Consider the following 15499-nt stretch of genomic DNA (forward strand, 5'->3'; position numbering starts at 1 on the left):
TTCTCTGTTTCTTTCCTATAACGAAACTAACCAAAGTGTAGTGTTTTTATGAAAAACCTGAACTTATTCAATGTTTTAATCTCAAAAATTAACATTATTGTTTTAAGTTCATGTAAAAAAAAACTTTTTAGTGCGATGCAAAATGTGTTGTGTGTATTCAAATATTAACAATTTGACGATACAACAAGTACTGTGTCTAGCAGATTAATGCACAAATGTTTCTCATTATGAATATTTGGCTTAATTGGGGCAAATAAATGTAGTTTCTCTAAGTGCTGGTAACTCCCAAACCTGAAAACTAAAAAAAACATATGGGGTTTTTTGTTGGGTTTTTTGCTGTTTTCTGATTTGTTTTTATCTGATTCCTCTATTAGATTAGATACGAGAACAATCACTAGGTATAAAAAAAATCACAGGTAGAGACTGACCATAGAGGTTTGTTAACATCCAAACAGCATAACTTTAAATGGCCACAAAGTGATAGAAAGAGCTCTCCATATGAGGTCAGGGAAATCAAAACTCCCAAAATAAATATAGCTCCACCAAGTGGGCTGGGGCTAAATGGTATATGTAAAAACAGAAAGAGAAACAGTGGAGTGAAGCAGATTGAATAATAGATGAACGATGAGCACTTTGATTCTGAAATAGAAACAGGCAAGAGAGAAGGAGAGACTCCATATCCTCGTAAGTCTCAATCACTCTCCTCAGAGATTTCAGTTTGGGAACTATCCGTTGCTTTGATGGTAATCACCATCTCCATTAGCCGCAGATAGTCTGTTTGAACTTGACTGATAACGCAGGGGCTTTAAATTTATCTTGCGGGACCCTAAAATGCTTCTTTAAATAGCCTGCAGCAACCTTGTTGTGCAAGATGCTTCGCAAACACAGATGTGAAACGCACCTGCCAAACAGTTTGGGCAGGTTTATGTAACTCGTGTGCTGTAAAAAAAAACCTTCACATTATCAGTATGCATCAGCACTTTATCCATGCTAGCAGCAGTGGGATGCTTTTAATTCTTTCCCCCATAAAGGTGACATTTGACAACCTCCCCTATACCATTAATGACGAGTTATGACACTTCGGTATATATCAATAAAGATGTGGTGTGACAAGAACTAGAATAGTTTCTGGGTTTTGTTCATAGGCAGAAAGCACCATCACTAACCTCTGATGCAAACTCATTAATTTTTTTCTGTAAGCAAGTCTGAAATATGACAGAAACCACCCAGTTCAGATAGGAGCTGCAAGGGTTACTCCTAGTAGGGGTAAAACAGGTCATCTACCAATCAGAGGTTTGGTGGTTTGATCCCTGGCTGCCAGATATCCTTGGGCAAGATCCTAACCCCAAGTTGTTCTCGAGTGCATCCATCAGAGCCCGATAGAAAAAAAGTGCTTGTGTGAATGGCTGAAAGTGGTTGGGTAGAGCAGAAAAGTGCAATATGAAAACTGTTACGTTTACCGTAATTGCGGATGGTGTCAAAATACATCATATATATATATATAGAGAGAGAGAGAGAGAGATATAGATATATATAGATATAGATATAGATATATAGATATATAGATATATATATGATGTATAACAAAGTTTATAGTCTAAAGAAAATTTGATAGCAATCTGTTAAATTCTGTAATCAAAGTGTTACGCAGAGCAACAGACAGACCTTCCCATTCCCTGATCCAAATCACTTACAATGTTACAAATGACACAAAGTGCATGAAAAACAACAGTAATACTGAAGTGGAAAATGGAGCAATATCATACTGAATGATCACTATGCATGCTGGATGCCCGATAAGCTGAACAAACATCTCAAAGATAATCGACAACCGTCTGAGAAAGTCGCTGCCCTGGTCCTGCCACACGCCCACCAGTTTAGTTTACAACAGCTTATCAGAGTTCATTGTACAGTCAGCTTTGTCTGGTGCTTCCTCTCCTTCTGTTTCTCCCTGTCTGCCTCAGTGTGCGTGGTGTCTTTATGATCTGCAGTTTGGGCAGTGAAATGTATTTATTTGGAAAGTGGAGGGCAAAGCATGCTCCACAGAGAGCTCATTGTAAGGTCAACAGAGAAGCTGGATTTCAGTATTCTGTCCAATATGAGCTGATGGCTGCCTGGCCCAGTGGAGCTACTTAATTTAAGCCAACTTTAGAGAAGATGAAAAGAACTGGAGACACTTTGTTATACACTGTGTTTCATGAGTTAGATATGGTGAGAAAATGCTTACTCTGTTTAGCCTTTAGCCCAGAAACTGAAGGAGGACTTTTGCTCAGCTGGTTAGTTATACCAATGACATCAATCAAATCCGAACAGCTCATGTTTACATTTGGAGGGGCTCATGCAAACAAAAATAGTACATAACACTAAAAGTTCAGTGTATCAACATTACTCTTTGGACAGAGTCAGATTAGCTGTTTCCAGCATCTTATTTCACCGTCTCCACTAGAGTTTGATCGTCATGGTACATATCTCAGACTTATACGTGTCTTCTTTTTTTAACCCTTGGTCAAGCTTTTCCTGCAAAGGTTTTGTGTTAAATTAAATGCAACTTATAAGTCATTTTTTGTACTCAGTGTGATGAAATGGTATACCTGTGAGCGACAGATTAAAGAGGATTAGGCAGATGAAGCAGAGGCCAACATGCCCTGATTTTTTTTCTTAGTACTGGTTGTGTGCTAAAATTATTAACCTGTCATTAACATCATTTATTTTTTTGGACTTGACAAAAGTCATTCAGAGAAACTGGAAAAATATTTATATATATATATATATATATATATATATATATATATATATATATATATATATATATATATATATATATATAGATAGATAGATAGATAGATAGATAGATAGATAGATAGATAGATAGATAGATAGATAGATAGATAGATAGATAGATAGATAGATAGATAGATAGATAGATAGATAGATAGATATAGATATATACACGTATACTGTTTATCCATACACTCAGTAGTCACTTTTAATGTTCAACTGCTTGTTAATGCAAATATCAACCCCCCCAATCACATGGCAACAACTTAGTTCACTAAAACATGGAGACAAGCGGGATATTGTATTTGTTTTAAATGTTATGTACTTGTGTGGTACATGTATTTTTGACTTTTGCTGCCATGATGCCAGGTCTCTCTTGGGAATGAGATTTTTAATCTCAATGAGATTTTTTACCTGGATAAATAAATACTTTTTTTTTTTTTAAAAAGTCAAGGTGGCCTGATAATTTCAAAGTGAACATCAGAGCACAGGTGATTTAAGAGACTTTGAATCTAGCATAGTTGTTGGGCCAGACAAGCTACACTGAGTATTTCAGAAACTGCTGATCTACTGGGATTTTCCCACACAGCCATCTCTGGTGTTTGCAGAGAATGTTCTGAAAAAGAGAAAATATCCAGTGAGCAGGAGCTCTCTGGGTGAAATGCCTTGCTGATGTAAGAGGAGAATGGCCAGACTGCTTTGAGCTGACAGGAGGGCTGCAGTAACTCAAATAACCACTCAACACAACCAAAGTTTGCAGAGGAACGACTCTGAACGCACAAGATCATTAACCTTGAAGTAGAAGTAGCAGCAGAAGACCACAGCAGGTGCCATTCATGTTAGTTAAAAACAGGAAACTGAATGTTTAAAGGGTGCAGCATACCTGAGTATTGTTGCTGCCCAGGTCCATCCCTTTATGACCACATTGTACCAATGGCTCAAACTGGTTTCTTGAGCAGGACAGTGAGTTCACTGCACTCAAATAGTGTGTGTGTGTGTGTGTGTGTGTGTGTGTGTGTGTGTGTGTGTGTGTGTGTGTGTGTGTGTGTGTGTGTGTGTGTGTGTGTGTGTGTGTGTGTGTGTGTGTGTGTGTGTGTAAGGGAAATAAGTTGAGTCAGGAGCCAACTTTAGTCCTTTTAACAACACCACGTGAGGGAAAGTTCCTGTTACACTGGCTTCAAAATACTTCCTCTTGAGTGGCTTTCAGCATAATTAGATGTCATAGCTACTTGTTCAGTAATACAACTTCTTTTAGTAGGCTATAATATTATTGCATTCCTTGTACTCGGCTCAGTAAGGCTGTACAAAACAAAAACACCTGCGATATAATCCCATCTTTCCCTCTCCTCTCCCACGAAACAAACACCACCAACTAATTTCGAGTTAATTTAGAGCTCAGACAGCAAATTTAGCTCTTCATGTGTATATTGCTATAACTGGCTTAATGAGTACTTCAAATCAAATCTGAAATATCCCACAGCAAACCTGTGATGGTGTTTGGTCAAACTAACTGCAATGAGTAAATCAGATGATTTCACACCAGACACAGTGATTACTGACTTACTGTCACTAAAGTAAGCAGACCACTGTACTGCAAAGCTGAAGGAAACGGAGGATAATGGGAAAGAGACGCCTCTGTGATGTGGGTACTGGAAGGGATGGGTGCACACACAGCTGTAATTACAGAGTTGAAAGTATACACCCCATTTCTGTCAGTTAGCATGACTGTCACTGTTATTACCCAGTCGCCTCTGTACTCTATAATGCAGCCGAGCTCTATAAGCACTCTTGCATGGAAATTAACTTAGTGGCTGATAAAGCAGAGTAAAGCTCACGCTAAATATAACCTGAGTTCAATACAGGGGTGGAAGTTGGGTGTACTGCTAAAACAACCTATGTTCCCTGAGGTAGTACAAGTTTGACTGAATCCAATTATTAGCTGGTGGATGTCATTCAGAGTTACAGAGTGTTCTCAACGCCCTCCATGGGTCCTGCCTGTGGGCTCCACACCACCAGAGCCACTGTAGGGTGTGAGCCATGATGGATGGCCTGGCTGCAACACAATGGCTAATGTTACAAGTTGTCAGCCACTCAATAGGGGGTGGTCTCAGGTGGCCATATGTAGCCCATGCCAGAGCGGCCCTTTCGTTTGAGAGTGACGGCTCTCTGGAGACCGGCTGTCTTTGATTATACAGCAGGAGAGAACACTGGAGGAGTCAGTGTCCTGTCAGGCCCAGACTCCATCATCATGGACTTCAAACTCTGCAGCGTGTACTGAGCACGATTGCCTTTTGTGCAGCCTATAAGTTTAGAAAAGTTGAAATACTTTTGAACTTGTGTTGCTGTTGCATCTGTGGTGCTTCTTAGTTGTCATTGTTAGATACGCGCTTTACATTTTACATAGCAGCTGCATGTTGGTGCACTAATTTGAAGGATCTCTTGGATATTCTGTTGGTGAGTTCTTTAGGCCTTTAACCTCTTTCACCCTGGAGGTCCGTGTCTTCCAAAGTACCATAGTACATTTACTGAGCAGGCCCCTGTTCCTGCTATGATTAAAATGGATGTACTATTTGTTGTGGTTCATTTGCGTTGTATCAAAGTTGGTCGAGTGCAGTCGACAACTTTTACAACAGGTCCAAAATCATCTGTGTCACTGACACAGTTTTATTGCCGTTATGTACTCTCTAATTTATGATGTTATCAATATTTGATAGACATTTTTAAATCTCACTGTGGGCCGATATGAACAAAAGTCGTTAGTTTTTTATTTTGTGAGTCCAAAACAGCATTTTCAAATTTCTTATTTTGATTTACCAGGAATGTCCAGTTATGTAAAACAAAGAGATTAGCCATAAGTCATGTGAGCAACAGAAGTAGTGAATATTTGGTACTTACAGCTAACCAAAAGATTTCATCTGTTGTCATTAAGTTGCTGATTTAATTTTCTGTGGCTCGACAAATGGAGCTAATCATTTCAGATCCAATAAATCGTCGCAATTTCAATTTGACTGTCTTATTCCTATTCTCTGCACACTGCCTTTCACCCTCTGACATGACAGCTGTTGATAGGCTCCAACCCTGAATTGGACAAGTGATTAAGAAACTAGATGGAAGGATGGATGGATAAATTCAAAGAAGCAGGGGTGTTTGTTATACTGGTACTGTGGTGTGTATTTCAGTGTAGGGCATAGAGCTGATACAGTCAAGGCAATGCATGACGGATTTTTAATCATCTATAACATCAAAGGCTTGGTTTTGATATAGTCAGCCTCGGGGGTGAGCGAACACACCTCCACTCATTACAGTCTCTAAATTTCTGCATACAAATATGTGTACCTACATTTATTTAGAGGAGCAAAATAAAAAGTAAGAGGTAATTTATTGTTCTTTCATATATATATATATATATATATATATATATATATATATATATATATATATATATATATATATATATATCCTTTGTCTTCGGTGACCCAGCTCTACAAAATAACATCAGTAAAACTGCAGTAGGTTTCAGTCTGACACATCAAACAAAAAGTGAATCCTTTTCATCTCAGCAATATGGCAAAGAGGATGTTTACCCTCATCATCCCATTAACTTGTTCCAACCAGAATTACTCTTGTACAGCACTAAAAACAAGAGTCCCTCCTCTCATCCAGGAAATACTTCAAATCTGAATTTACAAGCCGTCGTGGCTGACCCAGACGGTGTCTGGGAGCAGGACCCAATCTGTTTAAAACCCCATTTAGACCTGTGCCTCGTGTCTGGGTTTGGTGTGGTCTCCTCTTGCTCAGTAAAAGGCTGGTTTGACAGACAGACCTATAAACAAACAGCTTTTATCTCTCTGAGAGAGACATGGCAACAAAGAGCCCAGCTGCCTGGCCATATTTCCCCCATCCCTCTATTTTCCCCTTTTATCTTTCCTGTCATCGCCCCACCGTGCTGAAGAGGAGGCACGGAGGGATGTAGAGGTGCACTTAAATCTCACAGGTTTGTTTTTAACAGCCTCTTTGTTGGTAAGCTATAGCTGTTTTCTGCCAATGACAAGGTTGTGATATGAGTAATATCCTTGATTTTCTTGAAAGGCGAACACACTTTTCCTCCTGAATCATACACAGCAGTGATCACTAAGCTTAATAATGATTTTCTGCCCTGGTATCAGTAATATTAATTAATTTTAATATTATAAATTATTGAATCATACACGGTTATTTGTAAAGTAGTTTGGTCACGATTAAGATCTGTTTAATGTTCATGTCTTAATATTTTTTGTGCTCACATCATTTAAAAAGATTAACCAATAAAAACAAGCTACTGAGGCAGCACAACAGAGATATTGTCATTTTGCTTGCATGCCTCCTTCCTGCTGCCCATATTACCCACACTGGAGAATCAGCTGTGTTATGCTGGTGGAGCCTGATGTAGCTTTGAGCTGAGGAGTGGGCGACAGATGATATCTGGTAACTTCAAGTGCCATCACTTGACATTTATCACACTTCACACGGCTTTGTGAAGTGACAAAGGGCACTGTGCAACTTTCTTTAACATATTTAGCAAGGTCCTGTAAACACAAGTGGAAAATTGGTGGTGTTCCTCTCTAAAGTATTAAAAATCTCTGAGGCCAATTTGAGGCTTCCCTTCTCCAAATAACCTTTCTAAAGCACCGGGGTTTCCTGCGCAGTGAAAGACAAGAAAGAGCTTATCATGGTCACAAAATATTGACTGAGATTTTGCCAATATTTTCTGATGACAGCGAGACGCTTCGATCAATACCTTGTGACCACAGTTAGTTCTTGTTCACTCGGGTTACAAGAAGCAAGCCCAGTTCTGGTCTGATATGTGCAGTCCTACGTGCCTAGTCATGATTCCCTCATACGTACCTCCATCTTGTTGAGGGACACCCAGCAGTCCGATGGGAACTCCTGCAGCATGGGGACCAGGAACTGTAGGCAGCCATCCCAGTGACACAACAACAGCATCATACCGATCAGGTTAAAGATCCGCATCACCGCGCTGGCTAGGTCATAGGTCATATGAAAGATCTGGAGACAGCAAGGCAAGGAGAGGAGTTTATATGTAAGATTATATTGGAACATGAACTCAGTAATTATGGCTTTCTTGACAGTGTCGTAAGTTTTATCTGATGAGACTTCGGCGCTATGTGTTCTCCAGCTGCCTGCATTTCAACCAGTCGAAATGATTTCCCCCTACCTCCAATTCATAATTGCTTTACTCTGATCTTAATGGAAAACATCATGAGGACAAGGAAAGGGGAACTTATAAGGACTTTGTAAAAGAAAAACTTGGTAGTGCTGCACTCTTGAACAAATGACTGCAATGTTGAAACTACAATGCCCAGATGGGCTACAAAATGCCTATCGGACATCATTCCAGCGTGCTGTTTCAGGCAGTTCGTATATATGACAATTTTAATTTTTAAAATCGTGGATGTTAAAAAAAAAAAGCTGAAAACAGAAGGATACATACAGCTAATACAAAGTGAATTGTAGTAAACTTTAAACATGTTTTCGATTAAGCTTTTCCTTTATATGTAAATCTTCACACAAGGGAAAATCTCAATAAGTAGCAAATTTGATCTTTTTTCTTTTCATAAAAGATGCTTCAGTGTATCATGTGGTCTTATTATGGCTGCCGTGCGGATGCGTCCTGGTCACTTCACACATTCAGGAATGGTCCTGAGCAGATTTGATTACCTGACCCACCACCCTTTGTGCTACTTCCTTTTTATTTGTTTTCACTTTCTCCCTTTGTTTTCTGTCCACAGTTGTTAGTGTCTGATTCATCCCACTGTACCTTATTAACCTCCTCCTCGCCGTGTCTTTATTCTGTGTGTCTTCTTTCACTCTGTGTCACAGAGTCAACACAGCTTCCTTTTGTTCTGCAGCCTCTTCATTCTCCATGTTGGTATTCATAACCCCGGCCAGTTTGTCTTCTTGTGTGTGTGTTGTGTGTGTGTGTATCAGTAACCGTGTCCACTTTTGAACCTCAATCTTGACCATGTCAACTGCCCCTCTGCTAAGAATCTACTATAAATTCATTTCCTATTGGGAAGCTGCCTTCCTGCTCAGCTTCACACTCTTCTTTGGATTCCACCAAGTTTAATCAATGAGTAGGGGAGACAGCTTCCCATCAGTTTCAAACCAAACACAGCAGGAGCGAGCAGCGCATTCGTTACACCGAGATATGTGACATCAATCTGAGGCGCCAGCACGCATGGGGCCCAGCCCATATACAAAACACTCACGCAAGCCGGCGGGCACAAAAGATACACTAACAGCGGAGACAGACGTGCCATCACATGCACACAGCGTGATGGACAGGGACCATCATGAGCCTTAACAACTGATAGTCTGTGTCGTCTCGCACATCAATCATCCTCCATCACTGGACAGTCACTTAGGCCAATCATCTATCACTTGCCTGACCTCAAGAATCAAAACTGTGATGCTGCTTAGCATCTAATAGCTGCTTAAAAGCACTAATAATAGGTATGAGATCTTAATGTGCAGAAGTGACAGTACGTTTCATTATAAAACACGTAGAATGGTCTGATTAGTCTACTATGAAGGAACAGGAAATGGGTCATTTCTTACTCAGTGCAACTGAGGGAGAAGTGATACTCTATGACTGGAGTGATGAGGAATGAGACTGGACATGAATCACATGTGCTGATCTTTCTAAATGCAGCTTTAACCTTTATGAGGTTTTCACTGTCACTTTTTATCAATCAGCGACTCACAAAATAGAGCAGTTGGTCATCATTTTTGCAAGGAGGATGGATGACAGAAAGCCGACTTACACGGTCATGTTGTGCTGGCTCACTGAGGTGTTCAGAACCGCGGACAGCACCGAGAACGTTACAGGAACTAAAAACAGCTCACAGCTTCAACTCTTGGATTTTCAAAATAAACTGGAAACAGGCATTTGAAATGGGCATCTCCCGCATGTGCCAGTGTTTCGCTCTCCACTACATCGCCGCTCTTATTCTTCGCACGTGCAAGTATTACTTCCCATCATGCACCACTCTATGTGCATATCACATAATATCTTCAGAAATCCAATTATCCAAAGGTCAAGTGAGCAACCAAGCCCCACTGTGCTGCTCACTACTGCAAAATGCCAGCACCAGGCTGCCAATACTCGCATAAATAAAAAGTAGAGCGATCTTATGACACTGTTGGACCTCCTGTCTCCCAGGCTATTCCTCTTAAAGCAGAGGAGGAGAGTCTGGTGAGGGGCTGGGGCAGGGGCCCACAAAGGTGTATCCCTCTCGTGGAGTAAATAATAGCTGAGTGGCCAGGAAGTTCAGGACTGGTGCTTTGGGTTTTGTCTTCAAGAAGCATCCTAGCAACAGCACCCATCCTCACATGCAGAGTCTACCAGTCAGGTCTGTGCAGACCTGCCATCTCACCTAACTCTAATCACTTTAAATGAATAATTAGTCACATAATCACAGTCGATAGCCCCCCTAGTGCTGCTTATGATAATCGCTGTCTCTACTTCACCTGCTCTTCCTCCGGTCTCTTAATTGATTAACTATGTTTGCCCTGGTAATAGGTTGCTTATTAAGTGCCACCTGTGGGACTGCCAGGTCAGATGGAGACAGAAGGTTAGGAGGATGGTGTTACAATAACAGTAATTAGAATGCAAACTTTGTTAGCGCGCAAACATCCTGCAGACATTATATTTTTCTCACCAGGTGGCAGGTGAGAACACTGATCCTGAGCCTCCAGGTGAAGGAGAGCAGGCCAGAGAAGCAGATTGTTGGTTTGGCCATGAGCCAACATCAGCATATTGGAGGAAAATCACTGACCTTTTCTCACAGACTAAGCTAGGGGTTTCTTCTTGTGTAGCTGTGAGTTTTGAGATAATGTTTTAGCTCATGGACAGCTATGAAATGTGTGCCCTTACCTCTTCCCATTGGTGGATGTAGCGTATTAATCTGGAGAGCCTCAACAGCCTCAGGAGACTCAGGATCTTGGTAAAGCGGACGATCCTCAGGGCCCGAGCAGTCTTGTACACCTCTGAGTCGATCCCCTTCTCTACTATAAGGAATATGTAATCCACTGGGATGGAGGAGATAAAGTCTACAATGAACCAAGTTTTTAAGTACTTCTTCTTAATGGTTTTAGGGTCCAAAATGATGTCTGAGTTGTCCTCGATGATGATTCCAGTGCGAAAATTAAGCACAAGGTCCATGAGGAAGAAGGTATCGGACACCACGTTGAAGATGATCCAGGGCGTCGTGGTCTCGTCCTTGAAGAAGGTGATGCCCACGGGGATGATGATCAGATTGCCCACCATGAAAAGCAGCATTGTAAAATCCCAGTAGAACCTATCAGGCGTGTGTGTGAAGTGGAAGTGGATGTGTGTGCGTGACAGTGCATTTTAGATGGGTGTGTGCACAGAGTACAGGAGGGGAAAAGAGGGGAAAGGGGAAGAAAAGACAAAAATAGAGTCAGATGAGAAGAGGGATTTGCTGTGGAAACGCAATAGGCACAAGAGACTGCCTGGCTCAAAATGGAAAAGTGTAAACAAAGTGCAGCCAAAGTGGTATTTTTTACCAGCATGAGCATGCAGAGAATAATGGGGGGGGGGGGATACTTACTTTTTCCGATACTGATGTGAATTATAATCAGCATTAAACCGATTTCTTTACACATTTTAGATTTTTGTAACAAAGCAAAAGGAATCTAATGATTATCACTGTTTGTGTGAGTAAGGACATGTAGCACTGCTGTTCCTGTAATAACTCAAAAATTTAAATGCAAATGTTTAAATGATGGGTTAAACCATGGAAGGCCTTTTCATCTTCGTTTCTGAACCACTGGGTTTTATTTTGGCTTTGCCTCTTAATAATAATAATAATACATTTTATTTATGAAGCACCTTTCAAGACACCCAAGGACACTGTACAATAGATAAAAACACATAATAGAACAAAGACAATGAAGAACAATAAAACAAAAGCATAAGATAAAATTAACAAACAGTGGGTTCACAGTGAATATGCAGATTTGAACAGATGGGTTTTGAGTTGAGATTTAAACTGGGGGAGAAAACCAATGTTTCTTATATCTGGGGGTAGAGAGTTCCACAGCCTGGGAGCAGAGAAGGTTAGAGAAGGTTAGCAGAAGAAGTTCCTGAAGAACAGGGGTGATGTGCTGGTAGGAGGGGGTTCTGGTGATAATGCGAGCAGCAGTTCTGAACCAGTTGAAGCTTATGGAGGGATTTTGGGGGGGAGACCATCCAAAAGAGAATTGCAGTAGTCAATACGGTAGGTAACAAGACTGTGGACAAGAAAGGACATAGACTGGGTGGAAAGAGAAGGATGTAATCTGTTAATGTTGCATTTGGCAGGACCGTCTTCATTGTTTAGGGTCCTGCCAACACTTATACATCTGCATGTTTAAAAATCAGTATTTAGGGAATATAAATGACCAGAAAATTCCTTTTTAATTTCTTTCTGTTGTTCAGACCTCATTAAAACCGGATATGTATGAATATAAGCTGAATTTGCGACCAGCAACAAACAAGGAAATGTTTCATGTTTTTGATTTACTTTAATTTAATAACACAGATGCATGCATTTAGGATTTGAGTGAGGAAGTGCTGCATAGGAAGTAGCCTATTATTAAGATCAGCAAGTAGATATCGATTGTTTTCTCTCAGGTTTTACATCTGGAGTCTGAGAGACTGCAAACAGAGGGATTTTCTCACTATTTTTATTATTTTTTATTTCTGAATTCTGAATGATCTGTTTAAATCCATGATTGTATTCTCTTGTCACAAAAAGTCGCGCATAGATTGTGTTAAATGTGTTTTTGAGCCCTCCTGGGCCCCAACAACAGAAAATGAGGGCTCGTTTATACGAAACTCTCAACAATATTACGGTATTGATATCAAGAGGACGACAGTCTCGCTTACTTACTGCCAGTGCTGATGTGACAGGCTGGTAAATGGGACAGAGAGCAAAGTGTTGAGGTTTGATCCCGTCACAGGAAGCTCTGCAGGACAGGTGCAGCGCTGAGTCATTACACTGCGACTTATGCAACAGGAACTGACTCCCCCACCACACGACAACAACAATAACCGCCCCGATGATGATATTTGAAGCAACTTTGTTGCTTTAAGATGCATTGATTAGCATAAGTATCAGGGGAGGCCGCTAGCTTCTCGCGGAGTGGGAGTCTGCGAGCTAAACAAAGGTCTACAAAGTCAAATTGCATCTCTGCTGCTGAAGTTATGTCTCATGCTTGGTATCCTGACACGGTGTTACGTGATACGAAAGGGCCAAGCGTGGATGATGAGTGATGGGGGTCTAAACGTAGCGCTCACACGCGCGAGCCGACTCCAAATGAGATGGGAGCTGTCCACTCCCTGTGGTGCTGAAACCAACCCATCCAGCCCCAGAGTCAAACCTGCTGGTTTTTTGACCCAAATTCAATCAGGCGACTCATACGTTTATAATAAAACGCTGAAAGGCAAGCCTCAATCACGAGGAGCCCTCTTCTCTGGTGCTTCCTCCAAAATATTTGAATGACAAAATAGCTGCTGGATGTCCAGCTGGGTCATCGGCGTTTGAGCCGCAATACAAAAGAGCGCATCCGTCATTATAATGCACAATCCGGGGAGTCTTACAGGCGGATATGTCTCCAGTGAGCATGCTTGAGGTTTCCGCACACTTGGCTCAAGGTGACATTCCATTACTGAGTGCATCACATACACACGCAGGCACACACACTCACACACACACACACACACACACACACACATACATACATATACATCCTGTCAGCAAGCTTTTGTGGTAGAGCCTACACTGCACACCTTATCCGGATCCTCAAAGAAATAATGGCATTTTAAATGAAGGCAGCTTCAGAGCGCTGTCCCCTTTGCTAAATGAGATCGCACTGCAACGAAAAGTCGAGGTATATTAGCAGGCCTAGCTTGTTGAGCACCCCAGACATGCTATAGTGTGGACTACAATGGGTTTGTTTACAACCTTGAAAGGACACTCTTCGCTAAAGTCGGTTTGCCTGACAACAGGTTGTTTGGCGGGGGGATTACAGGCGGTCCGATGCAATGCATCGTTTTAAATCTCTGCGGGTTCAATCATAAGGGACGGCATGAAAAAACCAGCAGCTGGCAGCCCCGAACAATAAATGCATGTGTTTCCAAGGAGTCCCAGTGGTTAGGCTACTCACTGCAAAGTAAGTTGTAGATGACAATGAGGACCCTTGCGAGCCCCTCATGTAACCAATCGCACCCACAGCTCTTACCTGAAATCGCTGTAAGGGTGGATAATCCAATTTCCAGCTGATTTTACCCTCTCCTGCTCTCTCTCCACTGCTTTTTGACTACCATACATGCGCAAGGAGAATTTGTTAACTCCAGGCTGCAGCATACTGCTAAACTGCCGCTGCATGAAGCTGGCTTGGCTTCCCCGAGGTTCTGCATCTTCGGCGGGCACAATTGCCGGGCCATCCTCCGGCTTCTGGAAAGTGACAGAGTTCCTCGGCTGCTGGGTCTGAGTCTGAGCCGGGCCGTGTAGCGAGGACGAGGCTTTCCGGCTTGGTGCGTTAGAGAAGGACACCTTGGAGTCCTTTTTCTCGGGGACTCCGCTGGACACGGGGTTTGCGCTTTCTCCTCCGTGCCCCCCGGTCAGGGATCCGCCTGGCGTGATCGAGCCGTCCATGCTGGCGGTGGTCGAGTTACAGGCTCCTCGCTTGGCGCTCCCCCCGTCCTCGGCTCTCCCCGATCCCCCGGTCTGCTTCTCCGTCTTGGAGATGATTGAGCGCAGGCTCCCGGTACCCGAGTCCCTCCTGCATTCTCCGTTTTTGTTGCATTTCATGCTGGAAATTGGAGCGACGCCGTTGCAACCATCACCCGCTGTCGCGTTTAAAACCTCTACCGCGACCGCTGATTCCGACGCCTCCACCCCAGAAGCTCTGCAGGTCTCGCCGCGTTGGGCAGCATCGCCCGGAGAGGGTGTCTCGGTAGCTCTGGAGGCAGCAGTGGGCCGTGGGGCGGCAGGAGCGTCCTCTGTGTGCGTAAGGCAGGGTTCCTTGTTGGAGTTTCTCCTGGAAGCCAAGGACGAGGCTCCCCCTCCTGGCGTAAAGTTCTTCATCCTGATACTGCCGCCTCCTCCTCCGCCTCCGCCGCTGCCGCTCCCCCCAGCTCGGCGCAACCGCGGATGCTGAAACTTGGACTCCTCTTCTCCGTCCTCGGTCTCGTCCATTACGACGTTGCTGGGCACACCGGACAGGTTAGCGCTCGCTGCCCCGGGAGAGCCAGGGTCCAGACAGTTCTGCCCGCTGTTGCTCCGCGTGCATTTGGATGAGACAGCCTTGGCTGCGCTGATGTGGCTGCATCCAGTGCCGCCCTCCGCCTTCTTTTTCATGGTGGCAGCAGACGCCGGCGAAACCTCATTCCTGTCCATGACATTGAGCATATCAAATTTTGCCTCCAATTATCTTTGAAGAAAGCCAATCAGAGATAGAGCGAGGAAGGAGAGGAGAAGAAGGGGGAGAGAGAGGGAGAGATGGGGGGAGAGAGAAAGGAGAGAGGGAGGGGTGGACGTGACTTATTTGCAAACTACTGCACTTATATTTTCACTAGTCATTGTGTCAGAAATGATTAAGCATCAAATTAATTGGGTTCTTTGCGTCAAATGTCATTACACCATTAGCCTGT

At 42.8% G+C, this 15499-nt stretch overlaps 1 protein-coding gene across 1 annotated transcript in view; it reads right to left on the bottom strand.

Annotated features, from left to right (window-relative positions):
* LOC308412352 (potassium/sodium hyperpolarization-activated cyclic nucleotide-gated channel 2) overlaps positions 1 to 15257 on the bottom strand; it is a gene marked incomplete at its 5' end in the record, with an annotated part of 37027 nt that extends 21770 nt beyond the window's left edge. The window contains 3 exons of the mRNA XM_080906623.1: positions 7663 to 7824; positions 10715 to 11138; positions 14086 to 15257. Of these exons, the coding sequence (XP_080762749.1) occupies positions 7663 to 7824; positions 10715 to 11138; positions 14086 to 15257 (1758 nt within the window). The remainder of the gene's footprint in view (positions 1 to 7662; positions 7825 to 10714; positions 11139 to 14085) is intronic.
* Between the last annotated feature and the right edge of the window lie 242 nt (positions 15258 to 15499).

This window comes from Rhamphochromis sp. 'chilingali', assembly GCF_963969265.1.
Source record: "Rhamphochromis sp. 'chilingali' genome assembly, chromosome: 16".
NCBI lineage: Eukaryota > Metazoa > Chordata > Actinopteri > Cichliformes > Cichlidae > Rhamphochromis > Rhamphochromis sp. 'chilingali'.